Source organism: Squalius cephalus (assembly GCF_949319135.1).
Source record: "Squalius cephalus genome assembly, chromosome: 8".
NCBI classification, from domain to species: domain Eukaryota; kingdom Metazoa; phylum Chordata; class Actinopteri; order Cypriniformes; family Leuciscidae; genus Squalius; species Squalius cephalus.
This window is the reverse complement of record NC_137129.1, coordinates 4137804-4155344: the sequence shown is the minus strand read 5'-3', so window position 1 is coordinate 4155344 and position 17541 is coordinate 4137804. Positions and strand designations below refer to the sequence as shown.

Below are 17541 nucleotides of genomic sequence, written 5' to 3'. Positions count from 1 at the left end.
ACAACCGAACATTTTAACTTACCCTCTCGTAACTTCTGCATCTTTGAGCTTGGACTACAAAACTGCAGCGAGAAATAAAAATGGCGGATTGCTCGAAGTGTTGGGCTGGAAGTCAATGTCCTTATTTGGCAGTTCCGCTGCAAATACTGAGACGTAATAGTTCACAAAACGTCATAGATAACAGAAAAATCGGAACAGGTTGAAAAATAAGGCCAAAACAGAATATAAAGATATCAACGAAGCACCTGAAGAGAATAATTTCAACTTTTCTGTACTTCTAAACACTCCAAATATACAACAAAAATTTAAGGGATAAACAAGTAATAAAAACTCAGTGAGTGTTTTAGCGCAATTTTCTGACGTCATGGGATCACAACACTAAGAGATAGTAAATCTTTTTATGGGTTTTTTTTTTTTTTTTTTTTTTTTTTGTGCGTTCCCGAGATTAGACCTTCCTTAACATAATGCCGAAAACCCGAAGTCTCTAGGTGGTCTGGTTGAGGAGGAGATAGAAGTGCAAGATTGGTGCGCACAGACAGAACAGAAATCATGAGTTAACAATCGCAATTTTGTCCGTAGGAAAATTGCGCTAAAAAGTGGATTTAGCATGATATGTCCCCTTTAAGACAACATATCAAAACTCCTATTTTCTTATTTTCCAAACAAATTTGCAGGTAATATGACATAAAATCCGGTGCTCTCTGGATCTCAGTCATAAATATATGTCACATATGATATGTGTCCACAAAAGTGCAACAAAAAATAACTGCTTCAAAAGTCCAATTTTTATTTTATTTACTTTTTTTTTTACAGGATCTTAAACATTTTCAACCCTATACATATATCAAATATGCCTACACTTAATCCAGCACAATTTAACAATCCCATTTCAGACAAAAGTAAGGACACCTATTTTGATTTTATGAGTCTTCAAATAATACCGGAAGCTCGTACTTGAGCGCAAAGCATGATGGGAAGTGTAGTTCTGAGTGGTTAAAACGCAACATAAATGTTCTGCGCCGGAAGTGTATCGTCCTTTTCTTAGTGATCAAACATGGCGGTGAGTACAGCAGAAATTGTGATCACGAAGCAGTATCATTAAAATCAACAAACATCTGCTTGTTTCTACGCAATAATCACATAAAGCACACCGTTATCAATCGCTATTGATGTGACTAACAGAATGATGGCGATATTTGAGGTCAGAATGATTTGATGCGGCGTATATTGGCGTTAGCTTCACTGGAGTGCCGACACGGCATGTCATTGACTCGTTTAAATTTACGTGTGTGTTTCCAATACTGCCTGAACTTTGTTTCTATGAAAAAAAATACAATCCGGATGAATAACCGAGAGCTCAGTTGTATGTAGTGCTCAATGTGACAGTATGTTGACTTGTGCCATGCTAGCTCCTCTCCAAATGGTGGATATGTCCGGGCATGTTCATTAGAGTTCGCCTCTTATTTTAAGAGCTTACACCACCAGTGTGTGTTATAACGCAAAACACCTATGGTTTTATTTTATCTACAGCTTTAGCATGATATTTAGAGAGCTGGTGCAAGTTTGTGAGAGTGTTCATGACAGCTATGTGTTTCTCTGTACAGGAACAGTCCGAGAAGAAGGAGAACCCGATGAAGGAGCTTCGCATCCGCAAGCTGTGCCTGAACATCTGTGTGGGAGAGAGTGGTGACAGACTGACCAGAGCTGCTAAAGTGCTGGAACAGCTGACCGGACAGACTCCTGTCTTCTCCAAGGGTAGGTGACTTCTTCCATCTCCTTCCAACATGCACAAATGATCTCGAAATATCCGAATGCATGCGTTTTGTTCCTGTTTACACTGTCATAGAACACATCCGATCTGTGTCACATATGAGCTAAAAAATCGGAATTGGGTTTCAATCAAATCATTTCACTGACAGTGTAAACGAGGCCTAAATGTCATAATCATTTGTAACAAACAAGTATTCATTACTTCATTGAGCTCATTGTTTCTTCTTTGAATTTTTGCATTGTTTAAATTAACTATTTCGCTAACTGTGACTTATATGTACATTTATGAAATGCATAACTTAAAAACACTTACATCTGATAACAGATCACTCTAAACTTTAATGTGGATTCATGCATTTTCTGGAAAGCTGCTTTGAAATGTGTATTGTGAAAAGCGCTATACAAATGTGAATTGAATCTCTCACATTCTGCTACACCTCATGAATGTGGAGTGACACTTGTCGCTGTTTGTAAAGTTGTGCCATGCATTAATTGCAAATGTTTCCCACCAGCCCGCTACACTGTGAGATCCTTTGGTATCCGTAGAAATGAAAAGATTGCAGTCCATTGCACGGTCCGTGGAGCCAAGGCCGAGGAAATCCTGGAGAAGGGACTGAAGGTGAGAGGAATGTGTTTATTGGAATTGACTAATTGGGGATATTTGGTGTATTACAGTTAGCCATGACTGTACCTCTATCCCTCACACTGTGTGAGCTCGGACACTCGGGAGGTCGTGAGCCAGTGCACGTGTGACAAGTCCGTTATTCTTGTGTATCCAGACCTTCAGACTCACGACAGAAGGTCTGGACTCCATAGCAGCTTTCATTGGCTGAGGAGCGCCCAGAGGCCGCATGACTGACATGTAAAGCAACCAGTAACTGTTTGTTTTGTTCAGCGTCATGTTTAGGGGTGTGAAAATGTAAAGTCGATACAATAACAGACCGGTTTGTAAAACTCTTCGATGCACTTTAAAGGGTATCCTGAAAATAGAAATAAAAAGACTGGTGAAAGCAGAGAACATCACAGAACTCCTTTCAACTAAACAACTAAATTGTTTATTTGTGTGTCAGTGTATGTACAGTATAGCCACTGGGATAGGGCTGGGGGAAAAATCGATTTGATTGAAAAATCGAGTTGGTTGGTCAAATCGATTCATATTTTCAAAAAATCGATTTTTTTAGATTTTTGTTTTCTCCCCCTCTTCAGTATAGCGTACAATACATACATTTTGCATTCGCCAAATCTTCCTTCAGGGTTTCCGTAGCACGCTCCCTGCGGCGCAGCCCTCGATGCTTCACGACATCACGACAAAAAGACTAGCATGGTCCTCCACGACGACGACGTGAGCGAGTGTGTGTGACTAAGTGTGTGTGTGTGTGTGTGTGAGAGAGAGAGCGTGTGTGTGTGTGTGTAGGCTATGTGAGTGAGCTTGTGTATATGTGCGAGTGAGTGAGTGTGTGAGACGGCTCGCGATGACTGGTCGGAAAACGTGTAGTCTGACATGTTTCTTGTCCACGACATGACAAGATTTTTAGGAGTCAAAATCGTGTATTCTGACACAGTGACTATCATAACAGACAAAAAAATCGTGTAATCTGAACCAGGCATAAGAGTTACCTCAGGATTTTTTGTTGTTTTATTAGCTCAATTCAAATACAGTATAAATAATTTGGATGTTTAACAATCTTTGTTGCACACTGCACAGTGACTTTTCAGTTAGAGAAAGGGTTTGCCTTTGCAATTTTGTTTATGTTGATGCACTTTAATTAAATACAATAAATATATATTTTTAAAATATATTTACAGTCCGCAGTTATTTTGTTTTAAATGGGGGGGGGGGGGGGGGATCGAATCGTAAATCGAGTTTTTTATAAAAAAAAAATGTGCAGATTTTTTTTAGGGGAAAAAATCACCCAGCTCTACACTGGGATGTAATATTCATAAATCTAGCCTATGTGATGTGGTTGTGTATGATTTGGCAATAGGAAACAGCCTATACACTGATCAAAATCAGGCCGACTCCCTGAATCTAAACATGTTTAAAAATGATCGGGAGGTGTACGTAACCTAGCTCGTAATTCCTCACACAATGCGAGCCATTCGAGCATCAATATTTCCACTGTTTCTCCCGAGAGAAAAAAAATCACCTGCGAGCTCATAAAACAGCAAAAATTAGACCGTGTACTCCCAACTTTATAGTCCACAGTGGGCTTAAAGGGATACTTCACGGATTTTTCATATTAAACTGTTATTCCCTTAACTAAGACGAGTTGATACATACCTCTCTCGTCTCAGTGCGAGCACTCAATCGCTCTGGCGCGCGGCGACACTTTGATAGCACTTAGCTTAGCCCAGTTCATTCATTAGGATCCAAACAGAGATGAAGCTAGAAGCGACCAAACACCTCCACCTCCAAAGGAAAACTATAAAGTATAGCGGAATAGCACTGGGAGCACTTCGACTCGGCGCAGTAAAAAGTCACGTTGGTTCTAATGTCAGAAGTGAGAGAGAGGATTTTTCAGGTGTGACTTTTTACTGCGCAGTCTCGAAGTGCTCCCGAGTCCCAAGTGCTATTCCGCTATTCAGGTTAATATGAAAAATCGGTGAAGTATCCCTTTAAAAAAAAAAGTCATTCATTGTTTGATTTGTTTTTATTTTGTCCAGGTGCGCGAGTACGAGTTGAGGAAGAACAACTTCTCAGACACCGGAAACTTTGGCTTTGGTATCCAGGAACACATTGATCTGGGCATCAAGTACGACCCCAGCATTGGCATCTACGGCTTGGACTTTTATGTGGTGAGTGACATAATGATGATAATATGCACTCATTTACACTACAGCTGAACCTGTTATAATTAAGGCTTTTAGGAGTTTGTTTCTGATTATGTATTAGTTTGCTCAGGCTGACTGAAATTAGTTAAATGGATGTTGTAAAAATGGGGTATTATTTGAGGGATACCCTGCAGAACGGATGAAAGCAATCGTGTAATTTAAGCTTAACCTGTAACTGCTGTGTTTCTGTGATGGAAATGAATAAGCGTTCCTTACCTGTTTACTACAGGTTCTTGGCAGACCCGGTTTCAGTATTGCTGACAAGAAGAGGAAGCAGGGCCGCATCGGCGCCAAGCACCGGATCCGCAAGGAGGAGGCGATGCGCTGGTTCCAGCAGAAGGTGTGTTTAAGTGTGTTTAAATACCTGTGACACAACTTGACTGTTGAATGTTCTAGAATATCTTCTTGTTTGCAGAGTTTGCTGGCCCTGTTTGGCTCAATACTGCGTTCCAGTGCTTCCTTTACTCTTTACAGTTGATTTGATGCTAGATGGACATCTTGGTCTGCTGTTTTTGCAGCGGTAGCTGATATTGACACTTTATTTCTTCAGTTAAATAATTAAGAGTGAGCCGGAAGTTGTAAAATCCCAAAATTGTACTGTTAAAATAGGCAAACAAGTGGTACAATCATTCAAGTTTCATGATGGAAAGAAATTGTGTAACTAGTTTCAGTTTCTGCAGTGCATTCCATATGATTGATTTATTTTGCTTTTTAATATTAATCTTTTAAGATGTCAGAAGTTCAAGCCTCTTGTATATAGATTTACTGAAGATAAATCCTCAGTTGTTTGTTTACATTCCTGTAATATCTATAACTTCATCTTAGTGTTTTCCAATTCACTTAAAATGTTTTATACACACAGACTGTAATGTAAAAACATGCTTTTTCTGTGAAGCTGCTTTGAAACTATATATATTGTAAAAAGAGCTATAAATGTAAATTGAGTAGATAAGTCCAGTGTTTTTTGTTCTTCTGAATTTGCTTACACCATTTTCTTTGTCTTTCAGTATGATGGCATCATCCTCCCCGGCAAGTAAAGGACCACCATTTTTGAATTTGTAACACAAATAAAAGAAAAATCCCAAATTTGATGTAGTCCGTGTGTCTTTATTTGTGTTAAGTACAGTTGTGGTGTTGCTCAATTCACATCTTGCATTTGTGACACATTATGACACATGAAACTAAATAGTAAGCGATTCAAAATCCTAATTATCAGCTGTACTTGTTTGTGTACTGTAAAAAAAAAAAAAAATCATTTACTATCTTTGTCAAATCAACTTCGATCAGGGTTCCTATGGGTTTTTGCAAAGTATGTAATTTGATTTGAATAATTTAAGTATGGAAAAATATATTTTCAGGCTATTTCCCTTAAGTTTTCTATAATATAAAATTATTATAGAAGCAGTGTGATTTCATGGCAAAAGATTAGTGATTTTTGAACACTACTGAATGAATTTAATGTGCACATTTTCATTACTCAAAACTTCTTTACCATAAGTGAGTCTCTTTTGAGACTTAATGATTTTAACTCAAATGCTACTCAAACTAGCAACAGAAAGGAGCAAACGATCATCTAAATTAGACTGCACTTTGCTGATTGGTGATCGTGCAACATCAAACCACATTTACAATATTAAACGGATGTGTCAGGAGAATAGATGCAGGTTAAAAAGCGTTTTAGGCATCATGTAAATGCATGTATGAATCATTTGTTAAACATGGTCTGAAATTTCTTTATCAACTTCTTCAGTGAACTCAATTTTAAGGTGATCTGGTTACTATTTTTTTTAGTGTAGGTGATACTAATTTTTGGGAGAGCTTATCCCTTGATATCCTTGGATCAGAATGTTTTTAAGTGTAAAGACTTATGTGGTGATGTGAAATGCTTTTTGAAGTACATCTATTTCATTACCAAAACACTCATTTCTGCCAGTTGAGGGTGGACTGGTGACCGATTGTGTCATTTCATGTTTCAGTGAGAATTACAAAGGAATGAAGAGACATTTTTATTTTTAATAAATTTTGCTTTATTTAGTTAAATCCCAGACACACTCTAGTCTCCTAAATCTGCTACTTTTTCTATTTTGTTGTTCAATCATTGACCTTTTTCTTGGGTATTTGAACTGGTTCTCTTTTTATAAGGTCTTTATCATACAATTATAGGTAGTTGTTGTGACCACTACACATGCAGGTAAAGACCCTTAATGACACTTTAAACAAGAATTATATCAATCGGTATGGTAAGCATGAGACATTTTATCGATAGCATGTCTATAGACTAACTGGGTTAATATGTGTGGTGTTATGCACAATCTTTGGTGGGCAGTATCAATGCATTGGTGCCTTATTGTGTGTCTTTGGGGGCATTGACATTTGCACTGTGCCTCTTTGCATATAAAAAACCTTAAGTACCCCTGAACAACTTTTAAAAGCCAGACCCAATAACTGCAAGAGAGAAAACTGATAAACTTGATTAAAATAAAAAAAAGCAATAAATAATGTGAGAAATAAATAAACTGATGCACTTGATTCAGTACTACTGAATTTAGCATGTTTTTTTGATGATCCCACAATTAAACTGCCCCTGAAAGCACATGCACATCTCGGAGACGTTTATTTCATGTGTGTGTTTTCATCTGCGAGATGAATTAAGAGTGTTTGCTCTTCTATAATACGTCCCGTCAGATGCTAAATAGACGATTAGAAATGTCTTTAAGATGTTTATAATTTAGGATGTATGTAAAACTGATTTTTAAAGATGTTTGCTCTCCAGATGAACTGCTCTTTAACAGAAATCTTGGAGACGTACGTGTGCTATCCGAGGCATGGCTCAATTTCTAAAACTCATTCAATCTCAGAAACTCAGATATATCACTAAATTCCTCGCACTGCTGAGGCTGAAATGTAACTTTCACATTCTTTATAAGTAGGTCCTAGTTAGTACCTTTTCTTTAAACTCTGTACCTAAATGGAGTTTAAGAACAACAAGACTTCTGTGCTGGCTTTTCCCTTTATGTTGTTACTCCTTACTTTCTACTCTCTAAATTTCCATTTCACCGATACGTCCCTCTCTCTCGCTCTCTCTTTTCTACACTCTAACTATCTCTTCTTTCACCGTGTCTCTCTCTTGCTCTTTGACTTTCCCCAGCTTTCATTTCTCATGCGGTGTTGTGCTGTGTAACACTGCTCTGGTCTTCATGGGAAGGGGTGTTTCGGTGTCTCCGGGACGCTTGACGTGGGGGCAAAGGTAGGGCACAGCAAGACACTCCCACTATGGGTTCTGGCAGGTCTTCCACTGTGGACCAGCTGTCAGTGCCTGGGTCAAAGCGCTGGACCGCTGCCTTGTAACGTTTCTCTTCTTCGTTCCACCCACCCAGCAGGTACAGGTGATCTCCAAGTGGAGAAATGCCAGCTGTGCTCACTCCTAAGGGAAGGCTTGCCGCTCTTGTCCACTCCTTGCTCTCAGGGGAGAAGACTTCCACGGTCATTACATCAATGCGGACTCCACCGAGACCGAGCTGGCTTCCACCTACAACGTACACCTTCCCACCTACTGTTGCAGAGCAGTGCCATCCTCGAGGTGTTTCTAACTCTCCCTGCTCGCTCCAAGTGTCGGTGTCGATGCTATAATGGATGACAGAGCGAGAGTAAGCGCAGTTGACATAGCCGCCAGTCACCAAGATGTCTCCTGAGGGTAGGACTGCACTGGCATGGCAGCATCGTGGCATATCCATTGGCGTACGGAGTTGCCAAGTGTTGGTAGAGGGCTGGTAGCTCTCAATAGTGGCCAAGAGGCCTTCGGTGTTACGCCCACCAATGGCATACAGCCGCCCACCAGTGGCCACCAAACTGAAATGTGTACGTCTTTGGCGCATGCTGGTCAGATGCAGCCAGGTGTTGAAGCGAGGATCATATCTGAGGACCAGAAGGTAATGCGGACGGTCAAATAGATTTTAGACCAATCGTGTTTCTGGAGTGCAGAGTTTTGCTGAAACCTGCTCAAACACACACTTGCCTGAAAGTACCTAGTAATCTTTAAGCTTTTGATTAGCTGGCGTGTTTAATTAGGTTTCTAACCTCTATAGCAGTGGTCTCAAACTCAATTCCTGAAGGGCCACACACCTACTTGGAAGTCAAAGGGATACTTCACCGTTTAGCATTAAGCTTTGTATCAGTAGAAACCCGGTAGTATTTTCGAGTGACCGTGCTTCCCCCCTCATGTCCCCCTGAGACGAGAGATTTCTGTATTGTGCGTCTGGAAAAAAACCTGTGATGACGCAAAAATCATAATTTAGCATCATCAGAGGCTCTTTTGTCCAGAGGCGAGAGACTCCAGCCAGTAGGCGGAGCTCGTTCCGCATGTCTTCAACCCGCCCATAGGGGGATCTCACGCTAAAACGCCGTCTTTTCAGTTTCGAGTCATCTAGTAGCCTAGTTGTATCATTTCTCCCGATACTGCCCTCTGTAACCGGTAGACGTGGCTTGGGAGTGTCCTCGTAGGGCAGCAAAGCAAGTGCATTCTGGGAGTTGTAGTCTTTCTCCACATGAGTCAAAAATAAATTTTCTGGCTTTTCTCAGTCAAGAAGCCATCAACTACTAAAATAATTGCACATTTCTTCTACATAAATGACCCAATTTAAATACACATTCATCTTTCCAGTGGTGAAATATCCCGTTAATAGTAATCCTGAAGACCTTTATTAGCTTGATCAGGTGTGTTTGATTAGGTTTGGAGCAAAACTGTGCAGATCTGTGGCCATCCAGGAATTGAGTTTGAGACCACCAGCAGGATTGGACCACTCCTGTATTAGACTAAATTATTTGTGATAACGCACCTGCTAAGAGTGCCAACAGCATGTTTAGCCTGGTTTCGGGCGTCATTCTGATCTTCTCCTCCTGCCACATACAGGAATCCATCCATCACAGCCACACACTGGTTAAAGCTCTTTGCTGGCAACTGAGTAAGATGACGCCATGAAGCCGTTCCCTCTCGAGGATCTCTCCACAGCACCTGGTGAGCAATCAAAATAAAATCAGAAATGTACAGTAGTCAACATTTTGAAGTGGATCAAAAAAGTTGTCCTAAGACAAGAACGGGTATTGTTCAAAATTCATGCATAACTTTGATGAAAGGTTTTTGATCCACTTCAAACGTTGACTACTGTAGTCCTAGTCCATTTCTGCTCCTGGAGGGCCAAAGTTTAGCTTCAAACTTAATCAAACTTAGCCAAGGTATTCAGTATTACGAGACTGGTGTGTTGGAGCAGGACGGAGATAAACTCGCCCCTCCAGGAGTTGAATTGGACACTCGTGAATCAAAAATAGTTAAATATATACCTCTCGACTCAAGGCGCGCTCAGTTAGAGACGGGCGACCCCCAATGGTTAGAAGAGCGTTCCGGCTTCCCCGGACCTTTGAGCGCCGAGACTGCAGTGTGTTTTGCTGGTAAGGCAGCAAATGGTAGTTCATGGCATCCACCAGAAGACGGTGACACCGAGGATCTAGCATCATACGAGCCACTGGCTGGATCTCACTAACCAGCTCGTTGGCAGGGATGGTCTCTAAGCGCACATGGGACAGCACTTCTGCAGCATGTTCCTGCCTCTTTGGGTCAAAGTCTAACCACTTCATTGCCATCTAGATTCCAAGAAATGTTAAAATGAGTGATCCATATTTAGTATCTAATTCACTCTACTTTATAAATAGTGTTCATCCTGTGCATGTCTATATCCTTCTCAAGACTCTGCAGCTATATCTCTTTTTATAGTATGTGCTATGTTTGCTATATGTTATATTTAGCTTTTGGTTCACTGTATAAATGGGAGTTCTTAAAGCAGGGGTCATCGGATGCCCATTTTCCACAAGTTGGTATGATTCTTTAGGGTCTTCATGTTAAGTTTGTAACATACTTTGGTTAAAATTCCTCAATGGTTGTGTAAAACAACATGTTTTTTACCTCCTCAAAAACAGCTCTTTTCACAGCGACCCGTTTCGGTGCATATGACATAATATTGCTCAGAAAATCCAAACGGCTTGATTATAGAGACTTTTTGAGGATAAAAAAATTAATGGATTTTTTTCATTGTATGGTGTTTGTGTCCACACACTGCAAACACCATATAAAAGTGAATTTTGCATCCGATGACCCCTTTAAGCTTTTGTAAAATCCCTATTCCTCCTGCGTTTTCATCCGTCTCTCCTTACACTGACCTGGAAGGTGGTGACCTCCGAGGGAAGAACTAGGTTGTCGTCTTGCAGGAAAGATGTGATCTGCTCCAGGGTGAGTTGGTTGAACTGGGCTGTCTCACAAAACCGGGCAAAATTCTCCAGAATGAAGCGGCGGGCGGCCTCGCGGACAGGCATCAGGCCGTACGCAGCGCCGATGTTCCATATGTACACACACGTGTGAGCGTTCAGCTCGGACATCATGAAGTCCATGCACATCTGGAGAAGATGAGGGATCTGCATTGTGCTCGCCGCAGACACAGTGCAGCCAATGGTGTACAGGGACATGTGCACACGGCCCAGGTAAGCAAATGTAATCACATTGGCAAGTCCTGAGGAGAAAGATAATACATACTTAATAAACAGTCAAACCAAAAATTGTTCAGACACCAGATATCATTTTTGATATTTTTTTTTACTAGTGGGTGTAGGACACTATAGTTCATTTATGTAAGTGAGGATAGCAAAAATAAAGTAAACTATGACATATTATACCCAAAACTTCTTCATACAGTGACTACCAGTCAAATTTATAAAAATTTGGGATCAAAAATTATGCAGACACTTTGACCTGATCATGTTTTGCTTAAGTGTTTTTTCTTTTTACACCACAGACTGAACAAAATTAAGCATTACTTGGTAATTGGTTGACCTAAATTGGTTTTATCCAATTGTGTCCTTAAATTTAACAGCTATTCAACCTAATTCATATGTGAGACAGTCTAACAGAAGGACGGCCAAAACCAGTGAAATATCAACTGATTTGATAATTCAGTTCTTTAGCGAATAAACTATCGTGAATAAACTGTGATAATGTGAGAAATGTTGAGGTGTCTGAATACATTTTGGTTTGACTGTATATTATTCCAATTGTTTGGGTCACTTGAAATATTTAGTAACTTGAACAAACGCAGCCATGTCAGGTGACCTTGTTCCTGAAGACCTCGTTCTGCAAATATTAGATCCAAATATCTGTAATTCTCAAGTGATCTTGAAGACATGGTTGGTTTAGGTTTGCTAAATTTCGCAGGTTTCTGGAAGGACCTCTGATATGTTTTAAGGCTTACCGAGAGGTGAGAGGGTAGGAAGTTCCAGTCGTTTGAGTCCGGGGTCTTTAGCCAGGACTTCACGAAGATACTGGCTGACTGAGGAAATGACTAGTTTGTGAACATCAAATGCCTTGGTTTTGCAGGCCAGTTCCATGTCAGTGAGGAAGCGTTCCTGTCTCATGCGGCTCAGCTCCTCCAGCATCGCGGATCCATGCAGGGGACGGGTGAGCTCAGTGCCCAGGCCAAAACCCTTCTCCCCGGGTTTGATCACGGGGGGCGGCAGGGGAACCCCATTGAGCCGGTTCAGCTGCTCAATATTAAGGGGAAACTCCAGCTTTTTAACGCCCGGCTCTGGGACAACCACTCCACTCTCAACTGTTGTCAATTCAGGTATGGACTTCTTAGGTCGTGGTGACTTCTTTTTGGGAGCCATTGTAATGTGTAGTGTAGGATAGCTTTCTAACGATAGATTCTGTGCTGATAATCACAATGACCCAATACCACTTGAAGTTGTTCTGTTTGTGGTTTGTTCTTTGGTTTGGACAGACAGATGGACTAAACTTGCAAACTAACAATGATCCGCTTCAGCACACGCTGCCTGAAAAGAAACACAATAAACATACAGTATGAGTACAATAAACATGAAATGCTTCATAATATCATGGTCAACATGGATGGGTTTACACTCGTGGGTTTAGCTCATCTTACTCTTTTACAGTGGGAGGATATAAGGGTGATTGACAGGTGCATGTGGTCTCGAAGGGAATCCCAAAAAAGGATAGCCAGGGTTACAATTTATTATAAGCAAGCTGAGTCATTCACAAATAGCATGTACATCATTTTTTATTTTCATTCCGAATTGAAGATTTATAGTTAATATATTTATATAAATGTAGTTTGAGTGCTGTCATTTTTTAATCATTTAGTGATTTGTTTTTTTTTTTTGTAGTTTATTTAAATGATTTGTAATGAATTTGTGGGAACACTTTACATTAAGGTTTAATTTGTTAACATTAGTTAACTACATTAATTAACATGAACTAACAACGAAAAATGTTTCTAGAGCATTTATTAATCTCAGTTAATTGTTAATCTCAACATTTACTATTACATAATCAAAATCAAAAGTTGTATCTGTTAACATTAGTTAATGAAGTTGAAATAACATGAACTAACAATGAACAGTTGTATTTTTATTCATTATTGTTAACAAAGTGGAATGGAATATTATTGCAAAGTGTTACTGAATTTTATAAATTTGTTATAAATATTCCATGTAGTCTCTCCTTTGTTATGAGTGCATAACTTGCAGGACGTTATATGCAATTACATTACTAAATTTAATAATGAATATTTGCATTATTTGATTTTTATTATAGGATTCAGCCTGTAATGGAGAATGTGTGGTTACTCTTATATTAGTAATCCCCACTCATCTGGCAGTTATTATAGATAACCAGGCATGTTACAGATCACGGCATATGCATGCGAAGTAATTTCTTTCCGTAATCTCACTTATTTTTGCCCATGATGTTTTTAGTCAGCTCATTGCAAATTTGTATTGTTTCAGAAAGGGGATTGTGCTGTTATCAAAACCAGAACAAAGCAGTCCGCTCGGATAAACAAACAAGTATGATTGGACTGTGATAGACAGGTGTGTTTATGTCTGTTCTAAAAATATACTAAATGAAAATATGGACACATATGAAAATATGGCAGAGGTTGTGCATCTTAAATTACCCTCCTCCTCTCTCTCACCCCATCTCACCTTCAAACCACAACATAAAGGTCTATCCGTGCTCTCAAAGTCAGATGCAGTTGCTTTCATTAAGTGGAAATGCACGGAAATGACTCAATCCTTGTGCGAAGTGAATCCACCAATTTACCATGACAACCCTTTTCACCAGGGACAGACTGATGCTCGAGTTTCAGCAACAGGTGTTCAAAATATGAGGGGTCTACTTTAAAAAGAAAACATAGCAGCATCAATTTTTATATGATTTAAATATAGATGTTGGACAATACAATGCTTAAACCCTGAATGTTAGGTAAGCAAATGTTTGTCAACAATAGGCAATAATAATTTTGGATTATACATAAACCACAGTGTCATTTCTATCTAATCATGTGTTGTTTAATAGCATTCTATGATGGAAATGACAGGATAGAAAAATTTAAATGTTTTAATTTATTTGAATAAAATGAGCTTTTTGTCTGGCTAAGGCTAATATGTTCAAATAAAATCAATCTCTGAGACATTTTAGTATATTGTCCAGTCAGACGACTGTATTTTTTTGTGATCCAACAACAAACCTTCCAAATGTTCTGTTTAGACACTACGATACTTTTTTTCCTTTGCTGGGCGCTAACATGACGAGATTGGTACTTTCAGTGCTGGGTACATTACATACAAATTGTAGTCAGTTACTGATTCCAAATGACATGACAAAAATTGTAGTTAGTAACGTGATCCATCACATCACATTACATTACTTCTTTTTGATTACTTTTAGATAACTTTTGACCTTTCTTGTTAGGATAATCTTGGACCATATTAATATAATACTACAAAGAGAAAGAAAATATATCCCATTCTTTGTCATCAACAAAATGAAGTGCATGAAATGTTAAATTAAATGAGGGTTTTCCAGACTGGGGTTTGTGAGTTCAATGAAAAGCTGTTAAGTAATTAAATCTTTTTTTTTTTTTTTTTTAAATAAATAATGAAAATTAAAAAAACAATCAAAATAAAACACTTACTAAAAACATTTAATTAATTTACCTATGAATTATCAGTTTATTTAATTAACCAGCATCAGACAACCATGAACTTAATTTTATTATTATTTATTATTATTATTATTAACTTAATTTTTAATCATTGACCTAACTTATTAACTTAAAATCAGGAGGTGCTTTTAGTAAATATATTAGGTCAAAGAACTTCAGCTGACAAAAACGTTAGGGAATCTCTGCATTGCATGCAAATATGAAATGACATGAACTATGAGTGTCTGAAAGACAAAAGCCTTCTAAAGACAGTAATACATGGTTAAATGTCTCACTGAGTGATCATTCAAATAATTAATTGTCAGGAGTTGATTAGATATGCAATGTTTAAATGTTGAGAAAACGCTTGTGAAATGATTTCTGTATTTTCCGGTCTCAGTTTTCAGTGATAGTCACATGACTAGTAGCTGGTCTGTGTGCAATTCCACAAACCTGAAAGACCTTCTGAATGTGTACAAGAAGTAGACTTTTATAGAAAGTAAAAAAAAAAGTAAGTTTTGTGACACTTAATATCATTTAGATCAGACCTGCAGTTGTCTGCATGTTTAAATGATTTCAGGAGTGTTGCAACATAATGTCCGTCATAAAAACACTCTGTCACTTCTTGTATTTCACCACAGCAGCTGCTGGCCCTGCTGACTATGACACGCACACACACACACACACACACACACACACACACACACACACACACACACACACACACACACACACACACACACACACACACACACACACACACACACGCACACACACACACACACACACACACACACACACACACACACACACACACACACGCACACACACACACACACACACACACACACACACGCGCGCGCGCGCACACACACACACACACACACACACACACAGCTATTAACAGTATAGAGAAAAATGCATGAGGAGGAAAAAATCAATGACTAAAATAATTTTCAGTAGTTTAATGAAGGTTTCAGTGATGGGCATGCATTGCAACTATCTGACCCAGATAGACTAAAGTCAACCGGAGATCCTGTAAGATTGATGAAAAGTGATACATGTTGTTTAATCTGATGCTGTAAACATGATGTCCAGACACTCAATATGAGAGGTTAGAGGTAAGTAAAGGACAAGGACATTTCTATACCCCGCGGAAAGGGAAGGAAAGAAAGAGAGGATGAAGAGATTGAAAAGCAGCAGCTGTTACATGTCAGTCCTAAAAGCTGAATGCCAGGCTGTCTGTCTTCAGTCTAAAACGCTGTAGTGTCGTGGAAAGTCCTACTAACTATTTGTGTCCAACCTCCAACAAGCTTCACCCTCTGCTGGTTATTTATAGAGAGTGAGAAACAGCCCTCATGTCTTTATTTGTTTCACTCTAACAAGGGTCCGTTTAAATTTAGACCCCTTGACTACAGTGGGATGCCACTGATTAGAAATTAGGATTGTGATATGTCAGGGATGCATATCCAAAGTGATGTTTATTTATCATCTCAAATAAATTGAAGCATTTCTACATGCACTAAGCATGTTAACTGATTCAAGCTTATATTAAACCCAATTCATTTGTGAAGCGAACTCATGCATTAAAAGAATATCTAATGTTCTGCTGCTGTTAAAACATTCACATGCCAATGTCTTATTTTAATGTAGATGTTTTATTACACCCTAATGCATTCATCAAAAGAAAGAAAAGCAGTCAGGATGTTTTACCTCTACTTTACAGCTCTCTTCCTGCTCTCCTTCTTTGTCCTCTCATTCGCTTTCTCCCAGTTCTTGAATCCACACCGTTTTCTTTCTCTTCTTGCTAATCTGTCTCTCTCTCTGTCTGTCTGTCAGGGCAGATCTCTGTCGGCTGCAGGAGTTAGTGGAAAAGATGAACCACCTACCAGTCCCCAACCCCACCTACATATCCTTCTCCATATATATACAGCCATCCACCCCTCCCCAAAAAACACTGTCCTTATCCAGCTTGTCCTCCTAAATCCAACCTGATAGGACATGGAGGCAGTGTTATTCTTACAGCCATGACGAGGTCAGGGCCATAACCAACATAGATATTGCCCAATATTTAGATCAGAGTGGTATTTTTCAATGGCAGATCGTTATGCTTTTATGTTTGGTCCTACTCCAAATCCTAATAATATTATTATATTAACCAGCCAGTACCGTGGTATTGTCACAGTATTTCTGTAAAGTATAATGTATGTATTTTACTGCATTTTGGTTATTAAGTAGGCCTGTACATTTCAGTCTTCAGTCTGTGATGATGCTTGAACATTTGCTTACGTCTTTAGTCAAGGAGATGCTTTACTGTCGTTGTGATAGGTCCTTTTATTTTAATCAATTAAAGGGATAGTTCACCCAAAAATGTTAATTTCTTTCATTAATTTTTTTCAAAATCAGACACTTTCTCTTATAAATAAATAAATGAATTACTCACCCTCATGTCGTTTCAAACCCGTTAGACTTTCGTTCATCTTCGGAATACAAATTAAGATCTTTTTGATGAAATCTGAGAGCTTTCTGTCCCTCCATTGACAGCTACGCAACTACCACTTTGATGCTTCAAAAACTTCATATAGGGATCGTTAAACTAATCCATATGAATTGAGTGTTTTAGTCCAAATTTTCTAAAGAGACTCGGCCGTTTTATATAAAGAACAGATTGAATTTAGGCTTTTATTCACATATAAACATTGATCAGTGAACATAAACAGAAGCTCAACCGAACCTGCTTGACACACGAGAACAAACCTCATTGGTTCTTGCTGAAGCTCAAACGAGCTGCGTAACACGAGAATGAACCTCATTGGTTCTTGCTGAAGCTCAAACGAGCTGCGTAACACGAGAATGAACCTCATTGGCTCTTGCTGAAGCTCAAACGAGCTGCGTA

General features: G+C 39.0%; 3 protein-coding genes across 4 annotated transcripts in view; 1 reads left to right on the top strand and 2 right to left on the bottom strand.

The window, feature by feature from the left end:
- Positions 1-17541, bottom strand: part of ppt1 (palmitoyl-protein thioesterase 1 (ceroid-lipofuscinosis, neuronal 1, infantile)) — a 230959-nt gene that overhangs the window by 46732 nt on the left and 166686 nt on the right. The window lies entirely within an intron of this gene.
- On the top strand, positions 979-5688 carry rpl11 (ribosomal protein L11; the record flags this gene model as incomplete). 2 transcript variants are annotated; one of them, XM_079879161.1, is made up of 6 exons in its annotated part: positions 979-1060; positions 1605-1755; positions 2283-2389; positions 4435-4566; positions 4832-4942; positions 5610-5688. In XM_079879161.1, 6 exons carry the CDS (start codon positions 1055-1057, stop codon positions 5637-5639), a joined length of 537 nt encoding a protein of 178 aa, XP_079735287.1. In that variant the 3' UTR covers positions 5640-5688. The 2 variants fall into 2 exon arrangements, with proteins under 2 accessions (XP_079735287.1, XP_079735286.1); XM_079879160.1 differs by lacking the exon at positions 979-1060 and having other exon boundaries at positions 1587-1755.
- On the bottom strand, positions 6606-16628 carry klhl43 (kelch-like family member 43). The gene is made up of 6 exons (XM_079879129.1): positions 16359-16628; positions 11895-12474; positions 10813-11159; positions 9940-10239; positions 9438-9613; positions 6606-8517 (listed from the first exon to the last, which is right to left on the bottom strand). The coding sequence occupies exons 2-6, from the start codon at positions 12307-12309 to the stop codon at positions 7761-7763; spliced, it is 1995 nt and encodes a 664-aa protein (XP_079735255.1). The 5' UTR covers positions 12310-12474; positions 16359-16628; the 3' UTR covers positions 6606-7760.

Coding starts and splice junctions, on each gene's coding strand:
- klhl43 (XM_079879129.1), bottom strand. CDS start 12,309: ATGGCTCCCAAAAAGAAGTCACCACGACCTAAGAAGTCCATACCTGAA. Junction 10,240..10,812: donor CGGAGGTCACCACCTTCCAG/GTCAGTGTAAGG, acceptor CTTGGAATCTAG/ATGGCAATGAAGTGGTTAGA. Junction 8,518..9,437: donor GCTGTTGGCACTCTTAGCAG/GTGCGTTATCAC, acceptor TCTGGTCCTCAG/ATATGATCCTCGCTTCAACA.